Below are 11,462 nucleotides of genomic sequence, written 5' to 3' on the forward strand. Positions count from 1 at the left end.
CGGGGGCGCTGGGGCGGAGGCGTCAGCTGCTCCCCTCTGCAGAGGCGCTGGTAGGCGGCCCCGGGGCAGCCCAGAGCACGGAGGAGGAACTCGGAGACTCCTCGCGGGGCCTGGCAGGGCAGGTGGCAGGGGCAGAAGGGCAGGCGGGCAGCCCCCGGGCCAGTGGGGGCAGCTGTGTGCGGGGGCCAGGCGTCCCCGAGCGTCGCGTAGGAGGCAGGAGGGAAAAGGATGGAGACGCTTTGACTCTGAAGCAGCAAGTCCTGGCCTTTGAGGGAAAGTGCAGGAGCCCGAAGGAAAGAAGTGGAGGTGCCGCGGTGGACGCACGGAAAAGCAGGCAGCGCTCGTTTTCAGAGCCAGGAGTGCAGGTGCCTAAAGAGCCAGGGAGCCCAGCGTGTGAGGACAGATGTGCATCGGTGGAATCGGGGTCTTGGGGAGCAGCAAAGAGCCCTAGAAAGAGGGGCAGGTGCTCTTTGTCTGAGTCAGGACCCCAGGAGAAAGAAGGAAGTCCTGGGGAGAGGGGTGAAAGCTTTTTGGCAGAAATAGGCTTGTCCGGGCCTCTGGATAAAGAAGGCAATCTGGGAAAGCAAGACAGGCTGATTGTGGAACCAAAGTTACAGAAACCAAAGAAAAGGGGTAGGTATTCCTTAGGGATATGGCAGCCACAAGGTCCTCAAGAGCTAGCAAGCCCAAGAAAGAGAGAGAAGCATTCATTAGCAGTGGAGTCCCAAAGCTTAGGCCTTCAAGGAGGAGGAGCAAGTAACTTGGGGGTAGAGGGTGAGCACTTCTGCTCTGTTGTGAAGTTAGGGCTGCAGAGCACGGGCCTCCAGGAAAGTACAGAGAGCCCAAAGAGAAGGAGTAAGCACTCCTTGGTAGTACCAGCAATGATAGGCCCTTATGAGGGAGCTGGGAATATAATAAAGAGAGGCAAATTATCTGCCACAAACCTGCAACCAATAAACTTAGGCCTTCAGGGAGGAAAGAGAACTATAGGGAAAAGAGCCAGGAGCTCCTCTGTAAAATTGTGGCAGTCAGGATCCCAGAGTGAAGCAGAAATTTTAGGGAAAGCAAGTAAAAGTTTCTCTGAGGGAGGAAGACTCTCGGAAAGCAGGAAGAAGAGTTCCTCAACAGAAAAATGGGTAACTGAATATGTAGAGGAGAGGTTGATGCCAAACAGGGTTTCTCTTACCGGGACTACTCAAGGGAACAGACAAGGAAAGCTGGATAAGCAACAGGCTTCAGGGCAAGAAGTTATTTCTGCACCTACAAATGATCTGTTCATTAACAGACTAGAGGATGATGGTGAAAGACAGACAGATGGCGATGAAGAGACTGTGGTTTCATCTGAATTAAAATTAAAGATAAGGAAACCTAGTAAGAGAACTTATTCAGTATCCCTCATGCATTGTCATTTTATTTGTTCTCATCTAAGATATTACATTGGTCTAAATTTTCTGATCTTACTGCTTTTTTAGGTAACAAATGTACTATCTTAAAAGCAACAGAAACAAAATGCACTTGACTCTATTGTTGGCATGTTAACAGAGCATTGTGTTGAATTGGTGCAATTTGAGGGACATTTAAAAAAATAAGCTGTAAATAGTCCATAAAGATGCAAAATCTAATGCTTGTCTGAGAGAGGAACTAATTTTACCTTTAAAAAACATTCATTAAGGAATTATTTTTCAGTGAAGGAGAACTTGGGTCAGGTCTTTGCCTACCAGTACAAGGCTACAATCCAGGAGCATTATTATTGCTTCTGATTTCTTTGTGGTAATACAATAGTTTGTTAGAAATCGCTATATTTGAAGTCTTATATATGGGTTACACAGTTACTAGGGTAGGAAGACTGAAAATTTAAACCTTACTTTGAAAACAAATATTACACAAGAAAGCTTCAGTTTTCTTGCAAGGCATTATTGATTCATTTTGAAACTTTTACAGAAATATTTGGTTTCATGAATATTTTATGATAAATGATAATATATAGTGCATAAAAATATAGCAATCTCATAAATTATAGAGCAGCCCTGATTTATTGCATTTTATTATACTCCTATGACGGATATAATATGTTGTTAAACAATATTTCTTTTCTTGCATCCACTAGGAAGAGCAAAAGGTTTTACATAAAATGTAAAAACTTTTACATTTACTTAAAAAAATCTTGTCAGTTAGGTATGTTTGAGGTAACTGTCAATGCTTTCAAATGCTTTATCTTATGACACATTATTGCTGCTTTATTAAGATTTTTATAGAGTGCATATAGTAAGCCTGTTAATATTGCTGGTTATTTTCTGTATGTGGGAACATTGGCAAAATGTTACATCATAACTACATTTTAGCTGTACAAAGCTTTATTTGTTTGTGGGTGATCTTGGAAGAATCATGTTTACAATTTTTTTTTAACAAGACCGTATTTTTTTTTCTCTTAAATCAATTGTATTAGTGTATAAAATTGACAATAATTCTTTTTTTAATTAGCAAAGAGAAAAGGAATGGACGTTAACGAAGTTCCAGATGCACAAGTTGAAAAGCTGCTAGAGACTGCTCAGAATACAGCAAAAGAATCCAATGTAAGGACATCATCACTAGTAGCTTACTCTGAATCTTTCCAAGTACCTCAGTCAGATGGGACTCAAAGTAAGATATCAGCATCCCGTTGTTTAGCAAGAGGTTCTGCAGTAGATTGTAATAGAAGAAAAAATAAAATCACCAAGATCAAGTGTTTACAAAGATTGACTGTACAAACAGCTGAAAATAAACTGACAACAAGCAAATCAATAGAGTGTAAAGATGAGTGCAGAGAAGCCTTGAAACAGCATAACAGTTTGCTGTCCACAGCAGAAAAGAATCCAGTTGTGGCATTACATGACTGCCGTTACCTTAATACTTTTGTAAAGTCTTCAGTTGATGGAAGCGGCAACAGTTATAAAATTGATAGTGGCTTCTTGCACATACTACACAGTAAAACTCTTTGTCCTGGTAGCGTTACTGGACAGAGTGGTATGAATGCAGTGCAACCTGAGAGATGGTGTGCACAGGGGATTATATCATTTGATGAAGTAGGAACATGCCAAAACAGAGAGAAATGTTTTTCATGCTCTCTAAACAGAAATAAGTGCTTCAGGGAAAGAAAATGGAATATTGGTGAAAAGCCCAGGAAAAAGATGAAGCTTTTTGAGAAAACAGAAAAATTAGCAACCCAGAGTGTTCTCCCAGGCAGGGTCAACAGTGAGTGTGAATTACATACAGGAAATAAAACTCTTGCAACGGTTTCTTTGGAAGTTTTAGGGGAATTAAATAGAAATAAAATTTGTTTGTCATCTTCATGTGATCTAATATCAAATGCCCATGTGGAAACTAATACTAAAAAAGTACTAAATAGTCTGCCTAAACCAGTCAGTAGAAAAATGTGCATGAAACCTGGTGCCATAGAAGATAGATTTGAGAAGAATCTTCAGCTCCCTGAAGCTGAACAGAGTGAAAAGTCTTTCTTTAATGCAGAAAGTATGGCACCACAAGATCATTCTAACTTGAAAAGTCCTGGAGTGATTAGATTGGTCAGTGACATTTCTAATTGCTGCAGTGATTCAGGCAGTTGTCAGAAAAAATTGTTGAATGAAAAATTGTTAAAAAAACCTGAGAAGTTGCAAGCATCCAGCTGTCAAAGAGCAATACCAGTGACTGGCAAAAATGTTTGGCCTCGTGAATCATGTGCCAGGACTTCTGTATGGTTTCCTAAAAAAGATGTAACCATCATAGAAAAACATTTTTCCGTAACTTCTTTCCAGGGCCGTTCGTATCAAAACACCGAAACTTTGAGAGGTATGGATGTAACTGATAACTCCAAGCAATTATATCTGCATATGTCTATGACAGAAATTAACAAACAAAATGCATGTAAAATAACAGATTCTAATACAGAATGTTTAGCTTCTGTTGCAATACCAGGATCATCTCTCTCAGATATTAATGGGGCTTTGAGGGTCACAAAAGATGAAAACTTGGAGTTGTCATTAGACAAAGGTAGAAGTTCCGTGACTTTTAACTCTGACAGTGTGCAGGAAGGCAAGGTAACTTTAAATTTGTCAGGAAAACAAAAACAAGATAAAAATAAAGGTGCTTTAAAAGCAAAAAATGTAGCCATGACTTTCCAAGATAGCACGTCTGCAGATAATGTAGGCAAAATGATCTGTAACCCTGAGATACCTGTTACAAAACAAACTCAGGAATTTCCAGGCTTAGTGAGAATGTTAAGCACAGGAAATCTGTCAAATTTCAAAATTCCTTTACTGAGAAATAAAATTGAATCCAGGAAAGTGGACTATATTAGATCATTTTAGCCATGACTTTCCAAGATAGCACGTCTGCAGATAATGTAGGCAAAATGATCTGTAACCCTGAGATACCTGTTACAAAACAAACTCAGGAATTTCCAGGCTTAGTGAGAATGTTAAGCACAGGAAATCTGTCAAATTTCAAAATTCCTTTACTGAGAAATAAAATTGAATCCAGGAAAGTGGACTATATTAGATCATTTGAAAGAGAAACATACAGTCCATTGGAACTTCTTGACAATTCTGCTGCTACACCAGTAAGGCAGAACAGGACCAAGGAGAATTCCCCTTTGGTGTATTCTGACTTTTTTCTGGCCACTGCAAAGGAAAAAGCTTACCAAATCACCAATAAAAACTTTGGAAATGATGGTTCAGAAAGACTTTCAGATGAAAAAAAAAGACTTGCTGAACATATTTCTTCATGTACATGGGACTTTCCTGAGAGAGAATTAATGTCACCTACTTCAGAGGGTACTTCCGGTACTGAATTTAGAGAGAGAAGTAATGTGGCTGATCACTCCAGCAAAACAGTTAAACATTCTACTTCATCTGAAGTATTTGTCAATGACGAAAACAAATTGAAAGAGAAGCCTACACAGAGTTCATCTTCGAACTTTCCAGATGTTCTTAAAGCATATGAAGATGACATTCTTGTGATAGATGTAATTCAGGATGACCCTGACCTTTTTGGAACTACTAATGAAGGAGAGTTTACAGTGGACTGTGAAACTGAAATTAAGAAGCATGATAATATTCTCACCCCAGTGGAAAAGCGGAATTTTACTCCCAAATTCCATAACCTTCAAGAAAATAAGGACTCAAACTATTATCATGGGTATGCAAGGTCAGTCTTTTGTTTTCAATTTTAAATTCTGTGTAAAACAAGTACTTTCAAACATCAACATAGTTTAGTCACAGTGTTTCAGGTTTTCTTAAAAACTGCTTTCATGACATTATAAAAGGTGAAAGTGGGCTTTAAACATGGCAATGCTCAGAAGCCAAATACATCGGCATGTGGTTACTCCATAAGAAACAGAATGTAAAGCTGTTACTGCATAAGAAACAGAATGTAATACTGATTTTTAAAGAAGTGGTGCTTAAACTTTGTGTGGAAGGCATATTGGGAGCTGGAGGCATGGGCTGCTTATTGACCCCCAGGTTAGACCTTGCACACTGACAATCAAGGCCATGTCATCCAACCCCTCGAGTAAAAAAATTTAGCAGTGGGGGAGTGGTAGCAGCATTAATTGCAGTGGGGCTCCCAGAGCAATTAACAGTGCCATTGTTCTGTCTCCACATTTCTAGACTGTGCTTTGAGCACCACTGCTGTAAACAAAACTAGAACTGAGCTGGTCAAACAGAATTAGCTAGGCCAAGCAACAACAACAACAAAAAAGTCTGATCTTTACAAATAAGACATTAGAGTAATAATGGTAATGATTAATATCTATGAATTGCCATATATATATATATATATATATATATATATATGCTACCAAAATAGCCTTTAGTTGTTAAAGTATTCTGAAACATTTCTCTTCATCGTTTTGTGTGTAAGTGATCTTGATTTCTCAAAATACTAAAGAATACATTCATCTTGCTCAACTGAATAATTAAAAAAACTAGAATTTGGCTAAGTGTGTACTAGTTTGCTGCAAGGTTCTATTTTACATTAATTGTGTGCAGAATAGTCAACGTTTTGTACTATTCTTGCATTGTTTTTGATCATTGTTCATAGTAAACTGTGGCAAAGGAGAAATAATTAACAAACATCTATAAATGACTGCCAACCATTTATGTAGTATAATCTGTCCATATCAAAGCCTTTAGAGAATTTCAACCTCCACAAACTCTTCATTTTTTCTCTTTATTGTTGCAAGTCTTAATACAAAATGGTCATTTTAAAAAAACAGCTTTAGCTTGAAGTTGAGAGTCTAGGATGTTCTTTAAAGATGGGAATGCCTCCCTGTGTTCTGATATTCTCTCTGTGTATATTCTTATGGAAATCTTCACTAAGATCCCCCTAATGTACAGTTTGCAGATACTCAAAATAGTGTTTGTATTCTCCATTGGGGTTTTTGAGCATGACTGCTTCTTAGTGGGACTTCTTTACGTCCATAGGTTTCGTGGTTTGGTAATTTTTTGCCTGGAGAGGAATTGTTCTCTCTAAAATATCATCCACTTGTGGCAACAAAATAAGGCTTAATTCACAGTTTCTTATACATATCTGTGGTCTGCTTTCTCCATATATACTGAGGAATGATATAGTCAGTGTTGACAACAATGAGCCATTGCTTAATACAGTGGTTAAATAAATTTCAGAGCCTCGAGCCTCACAAAGACATCACTGCATCAGTTATATTTGGCTTGCATATTTGAGAATTTTTTTTAACAACCATGATCGCTGGAGACTGGTTTTTAAATTAATGAGACTCTAGAGGGTAAGGTAATAGTTCCGGTGAAGTATTAGTACAGTTTATGAGTACCTGCCACCTTTTCTGAGCCCTGACTCATTCTGTATTATATTCTATAATGTTCACCTGTGTTGCAGAACTTCATTTGTTCACTCTCCAAATATGACTTGATGGTGTATGAAGAAGAGAAGTTTGCAATTATAAATATAAAAGAAAAATAGATTCTCAACATTAGAAAAACCTTCATTTTTTGAGGGGAAGTTTAAAAAATAATAGAAAAGTTCTGGAGATCTGAAACAAACATGTCATACATGGTCACTTTGTAGCTAAAAAGTCTTTTAAATATTGACCTTGAATGTTGATGCATTACAGAGGGATAGTAACTATAGTGACAAGCATTAATCAGCAGGACTGATAAAAAACAATTGTAGTCCCTTAAAAAAGCAAGAGAAGAGAAGATGGTTCTGCTGCTCCAGCCACCTGGACTAGAAAAACTGAGTTCAGGAATGGCCAGAAATCCTGGGCTCTTCCTACCTTTGCCATATTTGCTTTCCTGTAAAACTTAACTGCAACTTAATTAGGATTCACAAAATCTCCATAAAGTAGATAAATAACAGGTTCATTTTATCAATACTGAAACTGAGGCTTAGAAGTAAAAATATTAAGTGATTAAATGTGAGATATGTGTATTTATTTGAATTCAGACTTTTTTCTTCCTCAGATATACTGAATTTATCAGTTTTCAACTAAATAAAAAGAAAATATAAGGTTCTGTAATTCCATAGAAGCTTCCCATGGTTTGCCAGAGGTTATTTATCTTCTTGTGATGTTCTTGCATCATGCATTTTGTATTAGATGCAAAGTGTATATAGTGTGATTGACAACTGACAAAAACTTTTTCTTGTTAAAGAATGTTTCCTAAAAACAGAAGGCAAAGATATTTGCTCAATTAGCGTTAAGAAGCTATACTGATACAATATGAGGTTTTGTTGGGGAGGGTCTGTTTTGTTTTTGTTTTTTTTAATACTTGTTAGCTGGAAGCTGTGCCTTTTGTTTGTCCAACAAGCACATGTGATTGTCCTGGCTTTCAGGTTATATTTGCACTCAAGGAAATTAAAGTGAAATATTGTTGCATTGTGGCAGTGAAAAGGCGCTTCCCTGTATTTTACCTATTCTATTCTGGGCCATGCTTAGGGTTTTAATTTTTATTCTCTTGTTTAGTGTGTTTTGATAATTATTTCTATAGCTGTGTCCTCACTGTAATTTATATTCAGAAAGCTATTTTTCACTTTAATATGGAACTTGAGAGTCAGAATTGAGATTGTAGTGATATTAAAATTTCTGATAGTTTATATTCTATAAACAGTCCCTCTACCTCTCTAGGGCTGGAAGGGACCTCAGGAGCTCCTCTAATCCAGTCTCATGCTAAAAGCAGGAACATCCCTATCCAAACCATCCCATACAAGCTTGTCTAACCTATTCTAGAGCTCATAATACAAAATAGTGGTAATTTAGCATTTGATGGCTGACATTGCAATTAACTGTTGCTGTTGAGTGTTCGCTTTTAGTGTCATTTAATAATTTTTTTATTATGATTTTCAAGCCAGGAGAGGACAGAGTTGTGAAGCATCTTCATTTAGAACATTAGTTCTCCAAATTAGGAAATGCTTTAGTGGGCACTTGTCATTGTATTTTGGTAAAGTTCATTAGGGACTGCCTATTTTCTACCATTTTGTTGCTATAGAAAAAGAATTTCTTTGTTGCCAAAATCCTGAAGGGCATTTGGCTTAGTGATATTTAAGAGTGATTTTAGAGCAAACCACTGATGCAGAGAAATGTGCTGTTACAATTGCTATCGTGCTAGTTAATTTTCTCTTAGTTTCTTCATAGAGAGAAGTTATTGATACCATGTAATATTCTTGCTATAATCCAGTAGATCTGGTATCTTTGCACAGGGCTGCTTTAACCTACATGAATCTTTTTTTTTTCCTTTTCTGTGACTATGAAGGTAAAAATCAAGGAATGTGAACCCCTTAATTTTTTATTAGCTAACCTAACATTAGCTGTGTGCACAAGGCGTGTCAAATTGTTGCCAGCCACTGTCTTTTTTTTTTTTTTTTAATCCCTTGCATGCAGTTAGTTTGTCCTGACAGTCTTTATGACCTGCAGCAGACTATTTGAACAGCCTATATTCACTATGCTATCTAATCAACCAGTTTTGCCTTAAACTGCATTGCCTTAATTCACAGAACTTCAGAAATTATGTTTTTCCCCATGTCAGTGTTGTCTAACTGGTAGCCTGCAGGCCGCGTGGCCTGTAAGGAGTTCATCTGCAGCTCCCATGGTCCCACCAAGTCACCACTTTCCCCCTTGCTTTGGCTGCAGCATCAACCAGGGTCTCTGAGCTCCCCCTCCTTCTTCCAGCTTTCACTTCCTGCCCCTGCCCCAGGGCACAATGCTATTCTGCCCTGCTCAAGGTTCCTGCGCAGTGTGGTACAGTAGGAGAGCCTGTGGCCTGGGAGCTGAAGGTGCCAGTGTGCCATGCAGCATGGAGTACCCATGTGAGTGGTGTAGTTCACAGTACATGGCGCTTCTGTTGGTCCACCCCATGGGGCAGGTGGCCCCCAGCAGCTTAAGTTGGACGTGCTCTATGTGATTACTGCCATGCTCTATGTGATTACCACAGTTATCCTAAACTTCAAGTTGCAAGGTTAGTAAAGATATGCTATAGAGCTTCTAATCCTCTATAAATTTGTTATATATGGACCCATTTTTAAGGCTCAATGCTATGAGTCAATCTGTCAGTTTAATGCAATAATAAACCTAGTTTTCTGTGTAAACCTCTATATAATTTCCGAGAGATTTCTCTGGGACTGCAGTATGCTTTTTTAAAAGTTTTTCATAACACACTTAGGACCATTTTTGGCCTAAAAGTTGAAAAGTTTTTCAGTATCTCAAATTAAAATAATGCTTCATAATAGAGGTAGTGTCTAACAGGGTGGCAGATTTTGGATATTTTTGTTTTGTTTTACAAAGCAGTCATGCTTGCTCTGTAGCCTTTTTTGCATTTCACATAAATAATAGAGCAGTAATGTATATGTGGGTGAGGGGTCCTTATATCAGAAATCTTTTATCAGACAGCTCTTCAATGATTTCTGTAAATTACAAACATCCTTTGAAATAAAACCCAGAGATTTTTAGCTTTCCATGAATTCTTGTCAAGCTGTTGAGAATTTTATATCTGAACAAATGTTTGTGCATAAATCAAATTTCATATTTTGAGAAACCCTTTACTTCTTGCTAAACTTCCCCATTATTCCATTCCTTGTTTTCCCCCTCTGATTAGTAGCTCTTTGCTGATGTACCTAATGTTGCCCAGTATTCTGCGCAAATTCTTCTGTTGCCTTTTAAAGCTGCCTGCTTCCCGAACAATTCCCCAGATAGCACTTTTACTTGTTCATGGTTTCTAAAAAACAGAATTTTAACTGTAACACTTTTAAAGTAAGTGAAACAATAACAATTAATGCAAACAGTTAGTTACAGGCCTTTGGAATTTATCTAGATGGAAGGTGCTATGTGAATGTAAAATTATTATTTTATTTAAAAATTGATGTATTTGGTTCACTAATTCAGTATGTCCAAATCTTCCTTATTTTTTTTCTATTGTGAGCTAGTGTGACATGTGATATTGACAATTCCCTCTTCCAGTATTTTAGGCTAAGATATGGTGAAGGGATGAATCAAAATTGGAGTACTGACAATATAAATGTCTTGGCTAGCAAAACTATTAAAGGACGTGTCTGGTAATATATGGAATTTTCAAGAAGAGCCCAGTGAAAGATGTGAACAAATATTTTGTTCATGGGTAAAAGCAATGAACAAACAAGCTTTAATTTCACATGGGTAGAATAGATTACTTCGCTTTGTACTAGAATTCTTAAATCTGCTTTTTGTTTAAAACAGAGACAGTCCCATTCAAGAATCTGGAACATTGCAACCTATCGCAGATTCCTGTGATTCCTTGATAACAGGTAAGAATGGAATTTTAGAATGCACAGTTAAAGGACGAGAGTAGCATATTTATTTTACATCTGCCTTATCTAAAAGGCTCAGAGCAAATTACAATGAACAAGCAACCAGATTTCCTAAACAACACCCCAAAACTTGAACTCCTAATTCCCCCAATTACCCTTCTTTGCTTAAGCCCCCAAAAAAGTGAACTCTGTAGCAGATGCCAGGTGCTTCCAAACATCTGTTTTCATTTAGATATAGCATACTTCTTTCTCTTTCTCCCACACCCTGCCCACCCTCTTCCACTACCCAGTTTCACTCCCTGGGGAGATCCTTTCTAAGCCCATCACTCCTCATCTATGGGCCCTCCCAAAATGCACGTACTGCATTTTCTCAAATATAAGACAAGGTTTTTTTTCCCCCCTGTTGGCATGGGGGGAACAAGTTACTCTCTTGTATTCACATACAAGGGAACCTCATTAAAGTGCTTGCTGTACTTGGTATAGAGATACATACTGAAAGGACTCACCATCTTGTAATAGTAATGTATGTTTATTTATCATCTTTGTATGGCAACCCACGCAAAGAATATAAATCCTCTTATTAGCAGATAAAAATAGGAGGAGACAAAACTATTCTGAAATTACTTGAGGGACTGGGTGTTTGATCTCTCTTGGTTGGTTTCCTGTTTCCATCAGCA

At 37.9% G+C, this 11,462-nt stretch overlaps 1 protein-coding gene across 1 annotated transcript in view; it reads left to right on the forward strand.

The window, feature by feature from the left end:
• TOPAZ1 (testis and ovary specific PAZ domain containing 1) overlaps nt 1-11,462 on the forward strand; it is a 100,091-nt gene that overhangs the window by 32,784 nt on the left and 55,845 nt on the right. The window contains exons 3-6 of the mRNA XM_025211848.1: nt 6-1,371; nt 2,482-4,182; nt 4,383-5,181; nt 10,715-10,782. Of these exons, the coding sequence (XP_025067633.1) occupies nt 6-1,371; nt 2,482-4,182; nt 4,383-5,181; nt 10,715-10,782 (3,934 nt within the window). The remainder of the gene's footprint in view (nt 1-5; nt 1,372-2,481; nt 4,183-4,382; nt 5,182-10,714; nt 10,783-11,462) is intronic.

Source organism: Alligator sinensis, unplaced genomic scaffold (genome assembly GCF_000455745.1).
Source record: "Alligator sinensis unplaced genomic scaffold, ASM45574v1 scaffold279_1, whole genome shotgun sequence".
Taxonomy (NCBI): domain Eukaryota; kingdom Metazoa; phylum Chordata; order Crocodylia; family Alligatoridae; genus Alligator; species Alligator sinensis.